The 19934-nt window shown below is 36.1% G+C and overlaps 1 protein-coding gene across 5 annotated transcripts; it reads left to right on the forward strand.

Annotated features, from left to right (window-relative positions):
• Positions 1 to 446: 446 nt before the first annotated feature.
• LOC6504967 (ras-related protein Ral-a) lies at positions 447 to 19934 on the forward strand. 5 transcript variants are annotated; one of them, XM_032451980.2, is made up of 6 exons: positions 447 to 772; positions 13308 to 13508; positions 14173 to 14333; positions 16319 to 16493; positions 17448 to 17571; positions 18371 to 18514. In XM_032451980.2, the coding sequence occupies exons 2-5, from the start codon at positions 13356 to 13358 to the stop codon at positions 17562 to 17564; spliced, it is 606 nt and encodes a 201-aa protein (XP_032307871.1). In that variant the 5' UTR covers positions 447 to 772; positions 13308 to 13355; the 3' UTR covers positions 17565 to 17571; positions 18371 to 18514. The 5 variants fall into 5 exon arrangements, with proteins under 5 accessions (XP_032307871.1, XP_032307872.1, XP_001965720.2 ...); XM_032451981.2 differs by having other exon boundaries at positions 447 to 755; XM_001965684.4 differs by having other exon boundaries at positions 448 to 693.

Raw genomic sequence — 19934 nt, forward strand, 5'->3', positions numbered from 1 at the left:
ACAAGGGGGCTGTGACCTCCGTCACAGTTTCTGTCCATCACATTACAGCTAAAAACCACACCTAAAGAGGGCGCCACCACATTGTAGTGCGGCGCCCCAACATGAGGATGCCATCTAGAGGTGACAACAGAAGATGACAACATGGTTTCCGATAAGCGGCGCATTAATCTTTTTATTTCGTTAATTTTTAATCTTGTTAAACTTTTATTTCGTAAAAACGGACAATTAACATAAATATATATTAGTAACATAAGTCCGACTTACTAAACTCGCACACTGGGCTACAAGCTACCAAAATTATCTTTTTGCCTATATTTTGTATCAGCGAAATTTAAATTTGGCGCGTGTTGGAGAGTGCTGCATAACTCGAAGAACAGTGCTGCAAAGCTCGTGTGGGACCATAGTGTGACCAAAACGAGAATATCTGAAAATATACTTGCAAATATAATCGATATACGATTGCATGGTGGCGAAAAACCTATTACGATAGACATCCCTATTTCTAATTTGCGGCGTGCGGAAGAAAATCGGAAAAGCAGCGAAGCGCACAGTGAACGCCAACGGCAAACTCTTACCAGTACGATCCTTGCGCGTGTTTTTTTTGTTTAGTGTATTGAGTGAAACGTCAAAAAAAACAAACAAACATAAAACCCCCAAGAAGCAGCGCCCAAAGCGAACACGCAAAAAAATCAAGTACGCATCGTAAAGAGGAGCAGAAGACAAGAAGCAGAAGTTGCAGTAGAGCCAACATAAAAGTGATTACGCATATTTCGTATGTTGTTTGTTGTTGTTCTTAAATATTTTTACAGTTCACAGAGAATTCCCAACACTTTCTTTTTCTACACACTTATTATGTGTGTGTGTGTGTGTGTGTGTGTGTGCGTGTTTTTTGTTTTTGTGATTGGCTGAAATTGATTAATTGCTGAAAAGGGAAGAAAAAGGAACAGTTCGTAGGCCTTTCGCACTGGCAGTTGTTTCTGTTCCTCTAGCCTTTGTTTTATAAACAAAAATTGTAAAAGCCGCCAAAAGGCGCCGAAGAAAGTGCGCCAGTGTTTGTGTTTCTGTTTCTGTTACACTGTGCCTGTTCCTGTGTGCGCTTGTGTGAGTTCAAAGCAAAAACGCGAGAAAAAACCAAGCCCAAAATGTATAACGGAATGTGCATGGCATGGCATGGCAAAAGTGAAATTTCTCTGCACATTTTTATTCGCATTTTTATTGTTTGCCTTGTTAAATATTTAAATCTAAGCGAAATAAAAGCCATTTCGGAATAGTAGTTTGCCCCCTATGTGTGTGTGTGTGGCTGTGCTTCTTCTTGGCTCCGTTGTTTGCTGATTGTTCATTCAGCAAAAGGAAAGAGGTGAAAGGGAGAGGAGCAAGAGCAAGGAGAGCAGGAGACAGACTGAGAGCATGAACGGAGCCTTTTATCAACGACTATCAGCGGAAATATTTTTGTTGCCGCACCCCGCTTGACCTTATTCTCTCCCGCTACTCTCTGCCTCTCCCCATTCTGGCCCTTTTGCGCTCTCTCTCTCTCTGTCTGTCTCTGTTGCTCTCAGCTTGTGGGGTGTGCAAGGTGCACCCGCATTTGCGCGTTGACTCATACGCACTCCTATTCCTTCCCCACCCCTTTTCTTTTTGTCGCCGCTTCCCTTTTCGATCGCTTACTCTATTGACTCTCCCAAAAATAAAATAACTGCAGGTTTGCTCGTAAATACAAGTACTGCAAAAAATAGGGTGGAACTTAATTAAAAACGATAATAAAAAATTAAATTATTAAACATTTTATATTTTTTTTACCTATAATACTAAAAATAATAAAGTATGAGATTCTTAGAAATCGAGGTATTTATTTCCGCACGATCAAGATCGTCTGCTTTCCCAGAAAATATAATCTAAATTCCCTCACAGATTCTTCAAAAAGTTTTTTCTTTTGTTATTTTTTTTGTTTCCGTAACAATTATTATTTTTTTTTTTGTTTACTTTTAAACCAGTTTCCCTCTTTTCCCCCCTCTCTCTGTTATGATGTTCTGTGACGTACACGTACGTGCCAATTTTTGGACACTACCGCGAATAATCGGCAACCCACTTTGGCATCAGCGTTAGATCATGATCCGACCTGATCATCATAATCCGGACGAAACTTGATCCGTACTCTCATGATCGTAGCTCTCCAGGGGCATACATAGTAGATGTAGCTGTTTCTACAGTTATTTTTGAAATTATATATATGTATGTATATATATATTTTTTATTATTTTTTTAATTTTTAAATTTCTCAAGTTCAAGTTCAATTACTTTTGATTGCAGTTTTTAATTTTTTTTCTCGTTATCAGCTAAAAAATGAATCTCCAATCCGCTCTTTTCTCTATGTGTGTCATCACTACTCCCCCTCCCCCTTCCCCCTCCCTCACGCCACTTGCTAATTATTATTTGTTTCTCCGGTTACCAGGGGCGTCGCAAGCTTTCAGCGAACGAGGCAGGAAAGAGAATTATGCGAATAATGCGTTCTGAATTTCAGAGTTCCCTCCCCTCCCCACACCACCAAAAAACTTTACAGTTGAATCCCGGGCAGAGGGCGGAGGAGGGTGGTCGGAGGAGAGGCGCCGGGGGGTATTGAGTTCATTGATTTTTAATTTTCCGCATTTCGCCATTTTTTACTCGCCTCTTCTTGGTAGGCAAAATAAATGGAGAATAACGGGACTGTTTTTTATTTTATTTATTTACAAATTTGCATTTTATTTTTAGTGTTTTTTAATATTAAATAAATTGAATAAATAAAATTTAAAATTAGTAAATTTTAAATCCACATAAATAACAAATTATTGTTAGTTTTTGAAGGGAAACTGTGAAGAAAAATTATAAAAATATCTAAACTAATATACTATATTAGTCATAAAATATAAAATATTTATTTAAATATTTACTGAATATTATAGGAATTGATAGAAAAAGAAAAAATGATTTCTATCTAAAATTTAAATATAACAATTATTTTAAATTACAAATTTATATTATAAATATGTTTACTATTTTTTATAGAACATTATATAGAAAAATATACTGCAAATAATTGTTAAAAACTTCAAATAAATTCCTAAAACAGATAATTGAATTTAATTTGAAAGTAAAAATCATGCACTACAGGGTACTTTAAAGTCGCATCCCCTTTCGCTAGTGCAGTGCTATGTGTGGCAGCTTCTCATCTTAACTTTTAACCTTTTTCTAATACTGCTTGTGTGCCTCGGCCGCTTCCAACTCAACTCGCCTGCAGGTGAGAACAGATTAGCCAGAAAGTTGGGGGAAAAAAAAAACGAGAAAAAATAAATAGCAACGGAACTCTGACTCACAGGTCTTCGCGAAGATCTTCGCAGTGACATAGTTTCTGGCTTTTGATGGAGCTCCGAACGAAATACTGTTTCTCAGAGTGCCAACTTGGCCCAAACGCAGAGGCTAGCTAGTGATTTGCTCCAATTTGGCCTCAAATGACTTGAATCGGGGCAACGGGACGTTGTTTTTTTGGTTTAAAGTCTTTGTTCCCCAAGTGGTTCGAAGTTCGGACTCCTAATGGAGCCACCGGATGGAGCCCATTTAATGCGACTTGCTAAATGGCATTTTATTTCGATTTAATTCAGGTTTAATTTCAGTTTAATTGGCAGCGCGATAATGGCCTCTTTCGGAGGTCTTCACAAGATGAAGTAGAGTGGACTGATAATGGAGCCAAGATTGTGTCCGGAGTTCTCACAAAACGTGATTCTTTGGCAAAAAGAGATCTTTTTCGTCACTGGAATTGAGACAAGGTGTTTTGGGTGGTGGAACTTTAGTCGTTAAGAGCTTCTTTTATTTGTTTTTAGTTCATTCTTGGTATTTTACTCGAAATTTGATAAGTCATTTAAAGTGAAATCTCTAATAGTACTCTAAGTGGTATACTTTGGAGTAAAATACATTCTATTTTTAATTCCAAGCTCCAAAACCTTAGAAAACTTAATTTATGTTGAGGAAATTACATATTTTTCGTCACTGAAGTTGGATGTTGCATGTGAATTCGTCACTGACATTTGATCTTGTTAAGAGATTCCTTTATTTGTTTATTTTTAAGTTCTTGATTTCTTTATTCTTGTGATTAAATATTGAAATATGGAAATCTTGTGTAAAATAAATGAAATAATATAGAAAACTTAGTTTTTTTGGCGAAATTATATCTTTTTCGTCACTGAAGTTGCTATATGATGTTTTTGGATGTTGTATGTGAATTCGTCACTGGCATTTTATCTTCCTCCTTAAGAATTTTCGCTTCAAAATCATTGTCTGACTTTTTGTATCGAAGCTTCCATCCATAGCGTTCATCTTTTGGATTCTTGACAAAAATCTCCTCTTTTTTTTTTTTTAGCAACTTTGGAGAATGAATGGAGTTTGTTACATCATCGCGTTAACATCTCCGGCATCGCCAAAGTCTTCTAGCATTTCTCACCTCGGGACTGGTTTTTTTTTCTGTTTTTGTTCAGTTGCCCCCCCCCCCCCCCCCCCCCCCCCCCCCCCCCCCCCCCCCGAGTTTATGTACAATATGACTCAGCCTAAAAAATGTCATGTCTATCAATTGGTTTCTTCGAGTATTTATCGAACAATAGCTGAATAATTACAAGGCTTTTGTTTTTTTTTTTCTGAGACATCATGAAATAGAGTTACCAGGATTGCATTGAAGTGAATAGGGTTGTTCAAAATTTTTTTTAGAAAAAGGATTTAGGGTTGATAAGATTGGTTGTTGGTGGAGAATTTTGTCTTTCTTTTTAATCAAAAAATATAAATAAATATAAAATATAAAACAAAATTATTCAATTTAAAAGATAGAAGGATATATTTTAGATCAATATATTTAAGAGAATTATTAAATATTTAAAATAACAAATTATATTTATTTTAGTTTACACTCCCCCTTGAGAGCCCCCCATTGTTGTGCAGTTCAGTGTAATTTGCGCGTCTTAATCGCTGAAGAGTGCACTGAACTGATCTAACGGTAGAATCTCTCCAAAGAACTATGAAAAGTTCACTCGACGAATCGCATTGCACTTTTTCCCTCGGCCATTTCCCATCTCTTTCGCCCAGACACACACGCGGAAGAGATGCACTTAATGATGCAAAATAAATAAAAAAGAATAAAAAACAGATTAAAGGCAAAATTCCCATAGAGCGTCGAAAGAAGTTGACGACAAGTGGCAGATAAAAAAGAAGGAAAAGAACGAATTGTAGTTTGTGGGCGGTGGTGGAGGAGGTGGGGGAAAATCTGGAGACATATGGAGACCGAAAATCAAGAATCTGCATGCGTGCTATTCGCCCTCTCTTTCTGGCGCATTTGTGCCGTTTATTGAACTTAATCTTGTGCGGAAGTTTTCCGCCTCTCAAAATCACGCCTCTCCACTTTGGAGAATGCAACAACAAGGCAGAACAATAGCAACAAAAATGAGTAAATAAAGCGGCGACAGTAAGAGGAAGCTAAGAGGCGACATAAAATCGCAATTCTTGAAAATGGCGCAGAAAGGGGGGAGAGAGCGGGTTGTCGGTGGGAGGAAAAACTTGGCAAGGCACTAAAAAAGGGGGGCGTGGCATTCGAAAGGGACTGTGAGCATTCCAATTGCTCAATTATCCGCAGAATTCAGTTTATCGCCTCTCTCTTTCGGGCCAAAAGGAATTTCTTGGCCATCAAATTATTCCAGTATTCAGTAATTACCATAAAGTAGGTGGTGGGGGAGGGGGAGGTGGTTTGTCTTATAAACATTGCCCAAAACTGGGGGCTGCGCTCTATAAATACGCTGCCAGTTAATAGTTGTTGTTTTCTGCCATCTCTTTCGCACGAGAAAAGCACTGGACAAAATATATTATATAATATATATAATATAATTGTCAAAATTTAAATTAAAAAGTAATACAGATTTAAAAAAAAAGAATAATAACTATAAATATAAATTGTTAAAATATACAATCTTTTTTTTTTTTAGATATTTAAAATATATTAAACTCCTTTTATTACTCATAACATTGCTCACAGTTATAAACATCATAAAACATGAATGAAACGCCCAGCCTTTTCTTCGAGTGTGGACTAACTGTTACTTTGTTAACCACAAAAACCGCCGCCTCAAGGTTAGAGCCAACAAACCACAACAACATGGGGCACTCAGCCAGCCGACCAGCAAGAGCAAGAGCAGCGCAGCCGCGCAGCCAGGCCCGGTGTAAACTGAAATAAACTAAAAATAAATTCATTAATTTAACAGTTAGGCTTGAAACCGAGCCCACAGCACAGAGGCGATGAGAAAAGCGCCGAAGAAGAAGAGGCACAAATAGCAAGAAGCAGAAAGGCAAAGCAACATGGCACTCTGTCATGAAATGTTTCATTTATTTTCTTATTTTCTTTTGTTTCTTCTTTTTTTTTTCGAAATGCACACGCAACACGCATCAAAATGATGGAAAATTGTTATTGTTGTGGGTGGTTTGGTGAGGGGGTAGGGTGGTAGTACGTGGTGGAGGTGGAAAATGGCAAAGTAGAGCAGAAATAAAAAAAATATTCAGGCCCAAAACCACTCACCCATTGCTTTGGGAAAAAACTAGAGTTACTTAGAAGACACTTTTTTAGGGGGAATTTCGGGCCAAGTCACAAAAATTGTATGTAGTTTTTAAAGAAATTATTAAATATTTTAAACTAATATTTTTATAAATTAAGGTTTAGGTTTATTTTTAGTATTTTTTGGAGAGATAACTCTCCACTTTGTGTAGGGCGCTGCCTCATATTGTACAACTTGAATTTGTGGATAGAGGAATGGCAGAACTACAGTTATAGTCTTGATAGCTAGAAGAAGCAAAACTACAGCTAAAAATGAGAAAAATATAAATTTGGAGAAATATTTCTCAAATCTCCCAAAATTCTACTATTTCAGAGAAATCATTAATTAAATTATAACTAATATAAATAAAATAATGGTTAAAAATGTAATGTCTAGTCACTTTTAACAATATCTTGAACTAAAAAATAACTGAAAGGAATCCCTAGCGTAACCCTCCTCTCTACGTTACATACATATGTGCGCTGCCGCATATTGTACGGCTCGAATTCATGAATATAGGAATAGCTTAAGTACATCTATTATTATGATATTCAGAAGAATTCGAATTAGAGCTAAAATGCAAAATAATTAAGGAGGAATATTTCCCCAATCCCCCAAAAGTAATATTTTTAAAGAAATTATGAAATATTTTTTTAGATGTAAATTGTAGTAACTTTGATATTTTGGAGAAAATAGCAAAAACTGTGAGAATAAGTGGAAGAAAGAGTTGACGTAAGTCTCCAGTCTCCACTTCACGTTGCATAGGGGCGCTGCGGTATATTGTACCGGCGCAATAGTTAGATATAGGAGTAGGTAAAGCGCAGTTATAAAGATAAGTTTTCGAGAAACCCACTTATACCCATTATAGCCTCCATGAAGAAGAGGAGAAAGAAACGTCTCACTCACCTGATACACCTTCCGGGGGTTATTAGAGCAACCTGGCCGCATGCCAGGCCGGGGGGGAGGAAGCGGGCCGAATTGAGGCAATGCCAGAGGGCACGTCAGCGAGAAAGAAACAAAGGGCGGAAGAGGCCGAAAGGGCCGAAAAGGGGGAAAATAGGCGGAGAGGGCCTATGGGAACTGCTGGTGGTAGCGGTAAAGTCGCAGACTTTCGTGCACTTCGAGCATTAAAGGCGAACTCCAACGGAGTTGCACATGCCACACACATCCACATCACGCTCGGCTGGCCACCCACAAGAAAGTCGACACAAAAGGGAAGCCCAGACAAAGGGCCAGAAAGGAGGAGGGAGAGGCGGCTAAATGACGTCATTACCGAAAAGGGGGTAAAAATAATACAAGTACGTGGGGCGAAAATCGATGATGAGTAATAAACAAATCGGAGGCCCCACTGGGCCGGCTGATTGCAGAATATAAATATCTGTAGTCTATGTTATGTGGTGGGGTTTGCGAAAAACTTCATAAATTCGGGCGGTCGGTCTGGTCAGAATCATCTGCTACCAAATAAATAGCCCACAAATCGGGCTTCTTGTAGTGGTAGTGCCTAGTGCCAGTGCCAGTGCCAGTGCCGGGCACAGGTGAAAGGAAATAAGTTTGAAAATAAAGATGAAAGCGGCATCTCAGGACCATATTTTAGGCCGAAACATGGCTAGACATTTTTCACGGGCTTGGCACCTAGTAAGATATGGATGGCGATATTTAAAACTAATATTTTAATGTGAGCAGTTCTGACAGAAACTAATAGCCTGTCGAGCGAGAAACTGAAAGTGAACTGAAAGTTTTAAGAATTAATATTTATTGGTTTTCAGTTACTGAGCTATTACTTCGGGGGGAAAAATAAATTATTTCAACTGATTGTTTCATTTTCAACCAAAAAATAGTGTTTGAGTTGATACTTTTTTCATTCATTCCAAAAATCTCCAAAAAGTATCATTTTTTTTGTAGATATAATCTTAAATAATAATCTTTAATAATATAATCTTATATACATAATAGACTGTCGAGTGAAATGGAAAAGTTTAGGGAAAGTTTTAAGAATTAATATTCATTGGTTTTCAGTTACTGAATAAATTATTAAAAGTATTTGTTTAATTTTTAACCTAAAAATAGTTTTTAAGTTGGTACTGAGTTAGTGTTTCCCTTGCAGATAATATTTTTATTTCAACAATCCCCAAAAAATACCATATTTTTGTAGATATAATCTTAAAAAAGAGTTTTATAAGAAAACTTTGAAGGCCAAACTTTTCTAATGGCTATTTATACATCTTAATATAATATAATAATTTCTAGAAAACCTTCTAGAAAGTACCGGGTATCGTATAGTCGACAAACTCGTGTCACGCTGCGAACACTATCGGCAGAAGCGTTCCTTCAACTTCCAACCCTTTTTGTGTCGATTCCGAATATAGACCGAGCAGAATTCCATTTTTATTCACTCGCGGGAGCAGACTTTTGGCTAATTTATGCCGCCAAGCAGCGGGGAGGGGGAGGGGTGGGCTAGGATAAACAACTAGGCAGTGACGTCATGGCCCATTCGGGCTTCTCTAACTAACGGTAACGGTAACAAATGAAATTTCCGCAAACAAATTAAGTTTGAAAATGTAATTTAATTGAGAAAACAATGCCAGTATTTGGGTCTTCCTTTGTTTAGCTTTTAACGATGATCCGATTCTATATATTAGACATTTAGGGGGTATACACACTGTACAATTATAGCTCTGTGCGCTCTGTAGTTTTCTCCCAGAGTCTTTATGGTCTTAATTAAGGAAGATTCATTTTTTATGCCTCTAATGCCAACTAAAAACTAATTTCATTTGTGGCTTTTCGGCCTTTTCTTTATTGGGACAATTAAATTGGTTTTACGATTCGGACTGGGCTATAAACGCCTCCAGCCTTGGCCCGCCAGTCCATGGGGAATATTTTTGCCAAAAATATAATCTAATCACCGAAATCCCCAATGCCTTTCTGGTCCGAATGCAAAATCAATTATAATTCCACCAAACGAGCTAATCGCTACTGTGGAATCAAAGGATTTTTCAGAAAAACAAACGAATACGAGAAAGCTTCTGCCAAAAGTGATTTTCTTCGGGGTTTCGGGGCTTGTGGGGGAATTCCTTCCACCCCAATTAGTGGTTGTCGAAAACCGGTAATCAGTCGCCAATTGGCAGTCATGTCTCGTTAAACGGGACAGTCAACTTTTTCCCACTTCCCCACTTCCAGGCTGCCAACTTTAGTGTCTCCTCTGGAATGTTGCACATTCCTTCCGCTTTTTAGTGCCACATAATCTGGCCATAACTTTAAATTTAGATGCAGTTCTGCAAAAACATGCCCAGAAAATCGTAAACATATTTTTCAAAAATTATTATCGTGTTTGGCTGGGCTTCCTGCCGGCGTCTTGTATTCGAATTTTTCATAAAGAATACTATATATACCATTTTTTATGGCATTTCTCTGGACTGGAAGATATAGGAAATATTTATGTAGTTTTTATTGTTTTATTGTTAATTTTTAAAGAAATATTTCTTTTTATTTTATTAAAATGGAAGCTATTTTCTAATTTTAAAACACAAAAGTGCACTTGTTTGCTTAAAAAGTTTTTTAAAAAGACCTTAATTTTACCAATAGTTTTTAATTTATTTGCTTTGTTATATTTATAGTAAATTAATGTAAAAATATCAATTAATTATTTTATTAGCTTGGTAGAAAAAAATATAAAATTTTATAAAAGTAATAGCCGGTACTTCTAACGACATTTTATGCCTAAAAAATATATCTCTAGCTAATAAGTAAAAAATTGACAAAAAAAAAGAATAACTCAAGTAAAATGACTCAATATTAAACCTTTCAAAAACCTGAAATAAGCGAACCACTAGCTTTTCAATTATTTCGCCGCTTTTCCCGTCAAGCTGGCACAACGCTGCGTATGAGTAATGTGCAACTTGACGAGTCGACTGCTGATATTCCCAGGTGTTGTTGCTGTTGCTGTTATTGGCCAACCAATGTAGAGGCCTCCTTGACAATTCAATTGACTCAGTCTGGGTGTGGGAAGTTTTTTGTAGTCGACTCGCAGCTCTCGCGAGCCAACCTGATTGACTGGCAGCTCTGGGCCGATTACTCATACGCAGTGTGGCCCCACTAACTGCCTAACGGGCTTCGGGCTGTCCGACTGCCGCCCGAATTCTCCTGCTGCTGCTGCTGCTGTTTTTTTTGGAACCAGTCACCGCCGCCGCCGCCGCCCTGACAGCTGCTGGCTTTTCCATTTCCCAGACTGCGTTAAATTGAAATTGAAATAAAAAAAAAATAAATAAATAAAATAAAAACCAAACACTGCCACCGGAAAGTTCAAAGAGGAAGGTGTACATTAGCTGGTACACCCTTTTGTCAAAATGATTTCAAACCAATGCTCTTATGCTCTTTTTTATATATTTTTCTCTTTAAAGTATTTGAGTATTTTTCTTAAAAGGCCGTGTTTCATTATCATACAAGGTTTTAAGAGGAAAAAGGGTTAAACAATAGGGGTTCTGATGAGGGGATTTATTCTTAGAAGGTTGATTTTTGATATAAACAGTATTTCTGCCTTAGAAGAGCATTTTCGAATCATTTAATTGTAATCTAATCTACTAAATTAAATATTTTAAGAGTCTCGAAGTATATTCAAATATTTCTCAGAAGGGAATAGGAAATTACGAGAAGTTGCAACTAAAAATACTGAAATAATATGTTTTTTTAAAAAGAATATGTAAGAGGGAAGCTATAATTATTTAAAGTGTTTTCTAACCAAAATATAAACCATTTTGAGACCACTTTTTTTTAAACAAAAACTAAGTTGTAATCCTTTCATCTTCTTGAACTATAGGTCTTATCGTTGTAATATATACTTTTTTAGAGTACCTAATAACTCCGACAAATGTTTGGTATTTTTGTATAATCTGGAAATATGAAAAAAATACTAAAATAATACCTAATCATCTAACTTTAATCTCAAACAAGGTTTTAACAAAATTCAAACTTTTTTCTTTGTAACTTCTAGTATTTTAGTTGGAGTGTTTATTTATTAAGTATACATATGAGTGTTTCATACAACACATTCTGATCTGGGCCCTCAAGTCGAGCCGTACCTTGCACGGCAGCGCCCCTCCGCCCTAAAGTCTTACCGAATTACACTCTCGAGAATTTCAGAGACTCCTAACTCGGCTAGTAGGCTGCGAGAACCGCAAGTGGATCGCATTTTGTGGCTACACTTACGTGTTTGCTTTGCGGTTTTGATACTCAAAGTGGCCTTGGGCCGTAATCGGATTATTAACAAAGTTAAACTAACGAATCTTAAATCTGAAACCCAGAGCGGGCTGGGAACTCTGCTCTTCTCTCTGGTGGCCGACTGCCAGGTGGCCACGTGTGCTTTCCTTTCAATGCCTCAATTTATTGCAATCGATGGTGGCAGGGCAGCGGGAGGGGGTCTGACGGCACAAAAGGCTAATTGCAACCAACAACAGCAAAAACAACAACAAAAAACAGCTTCAACGTCATTCTGGCCAGGTCCGCATTATGCTGTTGGCCCATAGGTTTCATGTCGCTATTGTTGCTGTTGCTGCTGCTGTTGCTGGCAGCCCCTCGGCGGCATGTGAGTGTAAATAGTTCATTGAACTTTCCATTTTATGCTTCATTTGCGACTCGAACCGAACAAAGCGAAAGAAATGAGAGGGACGCGGTCTGGCGAAATAGCCTCTTTTCCAATACCCTCTGACGAATTATATATTAAATATTGCATTTATTTTGGATATTGGCTTCGGAAAACAAATAATTACATTTTGTTTATAATTTTTAATAGTTCAACCATCCTCTTTTATTTTTTCTTAATATTTTATATAAATGTTTAAATAAAAAATATAATAAATTAAAGGTTTATGTTATTTTTTAGCCCTTAATTTCTCTTAAATATATAACATTAATGTTAAAATATGAATAATAATAAATTAAAAATAACTTTAATAAAAAAGTACTAGGTTTTAAATTAAATTCAAAAATATATAAACTCACTATATATTATTCAAAAATATTATATATTAACTATATTATATTTTTATTAAATGAATGGAAACAAATTCTTGAAAAAACTTAAAATTCATCTTCAACAAGTTCAATTAGGATTTGGAAAATAAAAAAATCACTAAAATTATTATTTTTAGTTTTGTATAAATTAATTTTTTTTATAAACTTCTATACAAACTTATTAAATTTTTCCTGAAAACTATAGATTTTATTTATTTAAAAAATTTTTACTTAGGCGTTTAATTCATTTTGAAAAGAGCTACACCCCTTTCCGTCTAGAGTAAAAATTGTGAAAACTAAAACCGATCGGAGCCACAACAAAGGCCAGGCCGGGCCACTCATTCACGGCTTTTCCGCCAGCTACTGCACTGCCATTTTGCCATTTTGCCATTTTGCCATTTTGTTATATAAGCCGAAAAAAGTCAAGACAAGTTGGCAACTCTGTGCCTCGACTGTTAAGTTGACAACTGCTGTGGTGTTTTCTATTTTTTGTGTCTCAGTTTTTTTTTTTGTCGCGGCGGTTCAATTATGGCCGGCCTTACAGTTATCTAGCCATTCATAACTCGCCATTTACATAATCAAACTATACAACAACAACAACAATGAATACGAATACGAATATGCCGACACTTGAAGCAGGAAACCTGAAACACCTGAAGAAATTTCACAATCGTACTCATTTCTCCCAACAACTCACTCCCATTCCAGATCGAGCAGCGAGCCAGCCTGAGTGAGGAAGAGATCGATCCCGCCATCATGAGCAAGAAGCCGACAGCCGGACCGGCGCTCCACAAGGTCATCATGGTGGGCAGCGGCGGCGTGGGCAAGTCCGCCCTCACACTCCAGTTCATGTACGACGAGTTCGTCGAGGACTACGAGCCCACCAAGGCCGATAGCTATAGGAAAAAGGTATCGAAAAAGGGGCTAAAGATATATTTTAAGTAAAATATAATCAAGAAATATCAGAATATTATGAGAATGTCTTAATAACAAACTCCTTTTGTTTTTAAAATGATAAATAGCTATGTGCCTAAGAATTTGAGATGTGGTAGCTCTATATATCTTACCTAAATCTCACTAGCTTCGCCCCAATTATAATTTTTATCAAATTTCAGAACAATCTAGTTCATAGTTGAGTGGAATATTATGAGAGTGTCTTGAGATCCTCATGAATTTTATTATAAACTCCTACTGTCTTTAAAATTAAAAATAGTTACATATCCTTACCTGAATCTTACTTTCTATGCCCCTAAGATCATTTTTATCAGTTATATTATCAGTTAAAATTAGTATAATAATTCTTATGATAGATCTATAGTTCAGAAAAGAACCTTTATATAAATAGGATAAATAGATGGGATAAATAGAGAAATCATATATTTGTTCCATTTATCCCTTAAAAATAATTTTCGCTTAACTAAAAAAAAATATTAAAAATCTATTTAAAATCAGGATTTAAAATCATCTATAGTTATTTTTATACAATTTTTTTTTTTACATTTTCACTTGATATGGAGTGACATAATCTTTAATCTAAAAGATCATCTAATACTCACACTTTAAACCCCCGCAGGTTGTGCTGGATGGCGAAGAAGTACAAATAGATATATTGGACACGGCCGGTCAGGAGGACTACGCCGCCATCAGAGACAATTATTTTCGCAGCGGCGAGGGTTTCCTCTGTGTCTTCTCCATCACGGACGACGAAAGCTTCCAGGCTACCCAGGAATTCAGGTGAGTGTGTCAAGCGCTGTCGTCGTCGTCGTCGTTGAGTTTTCCACCCATTTTCCATACCATACCATACCATCCCGCCCACCTGCCCACCTCACAGGTCTCATGTCTCCGGTTTGTTTGCCTCTAGATGACAAGTGTCGTGGTTTTCTTTCTCACACAAGTACATTCATTTTCCATCTCTTGGCATCTTTTTTTATTATATTTCTTTTTATTTTTTAGCGCTGCTAATTAGTCGCAGAAACTTGAGGTTTTTGGGGCGGAGATGGGCTCTGCTGGGGGGTGGTGTTTGTCTCTTAAGTGTGTGTAATAAATCTTTATTCATGCTCTGAGGGGCTTTGAGGGGAAATAAAGACACATCGCAAATAAAGATACACCAATGAAGTCCTATCTTGTTTTGTTGATTTTTAAGCAAACTGAATGTGAATTATTGTAATTTATGTATTAAAACAAAGACATTAACATGATTATTATTATAAGGGCTGGTTAGGGGACTTCATCCTAGAGTTCACATCTCATCCTGTCACTATGTCACTGTGTTTGTTCATCGGAACTCACAACTCTTGGGTTGGAAGTAAATTTCAAGCTTCTAACGCCACTGGAATCATAATTCAGATGCTTCCACAGAGACGCCCCTCGTTGTGGTGCGATTATTTCGCCCACTTCCATCAGCCTAATTGAGTTATTCGACTCGGGCCCGAGCTGGGGAGCTGCAGGCGCATAAACCGAAATGAAACAATGGCCGGCCCTGGACAGGGATCTGGACAGCCTGAGGGGTTGACCAGGTATTTATGCGTTGCCGCATCCAGGTGCTGACTGACGGGCTTACATAACACAAACAGACGGGACTAGTTTCTGTGCATACGAGTGCGCCGCGCCGGCTTATTTTTTGTGTGCCGAGCAATTAATAAGACTCTGCCTCTGACTCTGACTCACTCCGGATCGGAATTGCAGGAGTGATAACCACTTATCTGTCACATGTTCGTTCCCCTTCCATATAATACTTTTGTGTATTTCGTTTCTATTTTTTGTAAACAAGAAAGAGTCCAGTGACGAAAGTGGCTCTAAATTATGGGATACCAGCAAATTTATAAATTCAATTATAAAGAGCATTGGCAGCTGCTTTTGGCAGCTAGAAGTGGGCTGCTTAGTTAACTTTTGATTAGTCAGCAGACTTCTCACCCTGAGTGGAATGGCAGGTACTTCACGGTGCACTCTCAAAGGGAGTGTCTTTCAAAATGTTAACCATTCAACTCTCATTTATTCAAGTTCTGAATGAGTTAAGTTTTAAAGATATACAATGGAAGGGAAGGGTTCATTCTAGTTAATATAATTTTAGAAAATCATACAGAAATGTAAAAAGGTTCTTGAATATGAGGTTTAATTTCAGAAAAGTATATCGTATTTATCCTATACAAGCCAAGTGGCTTTACTAACTTCATCCTTTCTATAATGCTTGTTAGTTTTTTCATAGTTTGAAACAGTGTTTTAGTTTGAAGATTATTAAATCATACCATTTTCTATAAATAATTTTAGAAAAGTGATGTTTATTTTAGTTCAATAACTTTAAGTTTTTTGTTGGAAATAGAAGCTATAGAAGCGAGTACTTATCCTTTATATCTTATAGTATGTTATGAAGTATATGTACATGATAAGATATATATGTATCTTAAACTATATAGTGATATACTTTAGAAGTCAATAACTAAAAACCTTATTTTTAAAAATGAAGGAAGCTTGAGTACTTGGGAGTATAATGAAACTTTACTCTAGTTCTAGTTGTCTTACAAAGATCTAGTTATCTTCAGATATTCTAGCTTCCAGCCTTGTATTATAACTTTGAGAAAGCAACCAACCCAGTACCGGGTATCATACTATTTCTGTTTAAACTATTACCATTTAAACCTATTACTGTGACTCCCATTTAAACTATGTAAAATTACCCCCATTTTGTAACTCCTGTGTTAACCCCTTGAACCCCCTTGCAGAGAACAAATCCTGCGGGTGAAGAACGACGAGAGCATACCCTTCCTGCTGGTGGGCAACAAGTGCGATCTGAGCGACAAGCGGAAGGTGCCGCTGAGCGAGTGCCAGTCGCGGGCGCAGCAGTGGTCGGTGCCCTACGTGGAGACCTCGGCCAAGACGCGCGAGAACGTGGACAAGGTAAGATCCGGCACTAGTCCGTCATCGGAAGCCGAAGCCATTAACGAATTGAAAAGAACAGAGAATAAAAATAAATATTTAGGAACAAACAGAAAACTCTTTGGAATTGGCAAGCTAAAAAGTGTTTTGAAAACGAACAAAATAAGTGCACTTTTATTTATACAACATGTGTATGTTTCCTAGTTTACTCTTAATTTATAAACACTTAATAGATTAAGCTTTGATTGTTAGTTTTTGTGAACACAAAAAAAAAAAAAAAAAAAAAAAAAAACCGAACCAGTACAAACAGAAACCACAAGTTGCTGAGTATTTTCAAAGCACTTATTGTATTTCTTATCGATTCTTTAAGTATTTTTGATAAACTTGATAGTTTTTAGTTTTTTTTTTTTTTTTTTTGTATTGTCCAGAAAATAATCTCCCAGGGAAAGTACCAGCTGGGGTTGGGATTCATTTTTGTTTGGATTTTTGAATAAAAAAAACACCTAAGAATCAAGAGCAATTCCATATCTCTTGGGGTTTCTATCTTTATGGTTATAATACACTTGATTCAAGGTTTCATTTCGAAAAGATAATGTCTAGTGGGGGCTTCGAGATAATAAAGTCATTATAAAGAGACTTGTACGGGGAGTACTAAGTATTTTAAGTTTATAGCATTTTAGTTTTTAGTTTTTAAGAACCTGGCCGAGAGATACAACATCTTTCTCGAGAGAAAGCACACACAGATACACACCAACACAGCTACAAATAATGCACTCGAAAAACGAAGCTTTTTAAATGTGGCTTTTAAGTTGAATTATTTTTATGATTTCTTAATAAATGCCAATGCCAAGACATAGATAGTTGTTTTCGAATTGACTTTTTGTTTGACTCTCTGACTCTGACTCTCACTCTGATTCTGACTCTGATTCTGATTCTGATTCTGAATATGACTTAATTCCCAATCCACAATTGCAGGTGTTTTTTGATTTGATGCGCGAAATAAGATCACGAAAAACCGAAGATTCAAAAGCCACGAGCGGGCGTGCTAAAGATAGATGCAAGAAGCGGAGACTTAAGTGTACCCTACTTTAGGCATTAGGTGCATACAATATCTATACAATCTCTCTCTATCTATCTATCCAACTATCCATCCAGCCACCCAATTATTTTATAGTACTCGTACCCACTCCCCCACCTAACCCGTAGACACAATAATTGCATAATCCCCGGCTTGAAACCCCTCTTAGCCTTGCTTTGGCACTGTTTCTACTAATCTACTTAGTTTTCTCCTTTTTTATATAGTTTTTGATTGATTTCCTTATCGTTGAGTTGATTTGCCGACATGGTACACTTCGAAATACTAACATTTGATAAATATTTGCTTTTAGACAGATCTTGGCCTTTGAACTCGATCTTTTCGACTAAGAGAGGTTAAGGGTTTCTAATTCTATGAAAAAAAGATACAACTTTTGGGTCTCTTGATTTTATTTTAAAAGTAATTCTGGAATTCCCCAACAAATTATAAAATCTATAAAAATTAAGAATAGTACACACTAACACACACTTGTACAAACACACACACACACACACACACAAACACGCTTTTTCGAAAAAGTCATTTTTTGAAATTAATTTTAAGCATTTCATTTATTTTTAGAGTTTGCCTGAACTTTTTACTGCAATTTGTTTGGTTTGGTTTGGTTAAAAAAAAAAAAAAAGAAAACTTTGTTTCTGGTGTAAAGTATTTGGTTTACTTCTCACTTTGGTTTGGTTTCTAGAAGCTCTTCAAAATTTCTGTAATTTTAGAAAACAAACTTAACCCCATCCACCACTACAAAAATAACAGATTAATTTTAAGCAAAATGAAGACATAAACTAATGATTTGTTTCCCGTTTAGGTATTTTATGATCTAATCAGGGATATTTCATCGCGTAAAAAACAACGTCAGACGGACGTGAAACAGCCGCCGAAGCCCAATTCTCATTGCTGCCAATTGCTGTAGGATGGAACAAACAAAAAAAAATATACTAAAATATACAATTAAAACATGAAACAAGCAACAACAACCACACGATGAACAACAAAACAACTGCAGCAGCAAACAACAACAACAACGGCCACACGGATATAAAAAAAAATCAACTGGAAAAGAATACATAAGAAAAACATAAAAAAAAAAAACAAAGAACGATATGTTAATAAATAATTAACTTAGACTAAAAACACCACAAGAACACCACACAGCAGAGAATATCAAAATTATTTGCGACACTCAAGAAAAAGATAGGGAAAAGCATTGTATTTCGAGTAACTTGCATTGTAATATACATAAACTATATTATTTAGGCAACAAGATGATAGATATCCCAAACAAACAAACAAAAAAAAACACCATCAAGATCATTGATATCAGCACACAGGTGGCAGTTTTTGAAGAATCTGTCGTTGGGTTTTCGTTACTTCCTCCCTTGATTTCCAAATTTTTGTATTTTCCTACAATCTGCTACAAATGTTGAAACTAAATTACAAAATAATAAAAGTGAATGAATAAAGCGCAGGCTTATTAATGTAATCGATCTTAGAACGCCTAAAATATGCAATTTAATAAATGCTATAATATGTCTCTTGTTTACTTCTATATTGCGTGCATATATATTATTATACACTATTATTATTATTCTTTTTTTTTGTAATTTAAAATTAAATAGCAAAATGCAAACAAACAAAAAGAAAACACAACAAGAAACCACACAGAAAAGCTTTTTATAAATACATCTAAATATATAATTAAACGTATACAAAATAGTCTAAAGTAAAAACAAAACACACAACACTTTAAACACTAGAAATGGGAAAGTATCTCCAATTATAATTGTAAACGAAATGAATCGAAACAAATTTTTATGGCAATTTTTGTAATTTTTTTAACTGAAAGCAAAACGATTAGAAAGATATATAAATAATATATTGAAAATGAAAGTAATCGAGAAGCCGACTATACACTTGTGAGAAACTTGGAGACTTTCCTCCACCAATGGTTATTTTCTTTCATTCTCAATCACATTTAAACATCCAATATAGATATTTTTGGCCCGCATAGCTCTTTTCAGATATATGCGGCTACTACTCTACCGATTGATTTGCTTATTTGTTTACTTTTGTAAAACTGCATTCTGTATTGTACTGTTTAAGATATTATTATTATGGTAAATATTATTATTAAATATATAAGTTATATACGCAATTATTTGATGGATGGTTCCAGTTTTGTATCAAGCATTTCCCAATCTCCTATGTTTTCTTCGTCAAATGTGTGAAAAATTGTTACTAAATCTAAACAGACACGTGTACACTTAAAAAAAGAAAAACAAAAAAACAAAACAACAAAAAAATGCTACGACACTCGAACACTCTTCTCTTCCACGTCCACACACACACTCGCTCACGTCATCTTTCCAAAA

The sequence above is a fragment of the Drosophila ananassae genome, chromosome XR, assembly GCF_017639315.1.
Source record: "Drosophila ananassae strain 14024-0371.13 chromosome XR, ASM1763931v2, whole genome shotgun sequence".
NCBI lineage: Eukaryota > Metazoa > Arthropoda > Insecta > Diptera > Drosophilidae > Drosophila > Drosophila ananassae.

Coding starts and splice junctions, on each gene's coding strand:
- LOC6504967 (XM_032451980.2), top strand. CDS start 13,356: ATGAGCAAGAAGCCGACAGCCGGACCGGCGCTCCACAAGGTCATCATG. Junction 14,334..16,318: donor CAGGCTACCCAGGAATTCAG/GTGAGTGTGTCA, acceptor ACCCCCTTGCAG/AGAACAAATCCTGCGGGTGA. Junction 16,494..17,447: donor CGCGCGAGAACGTGGACAAG/GTAAGATCCGGC, acceptor CCACAATTGCAG/GTGTTTTTTGATTTGATGCG.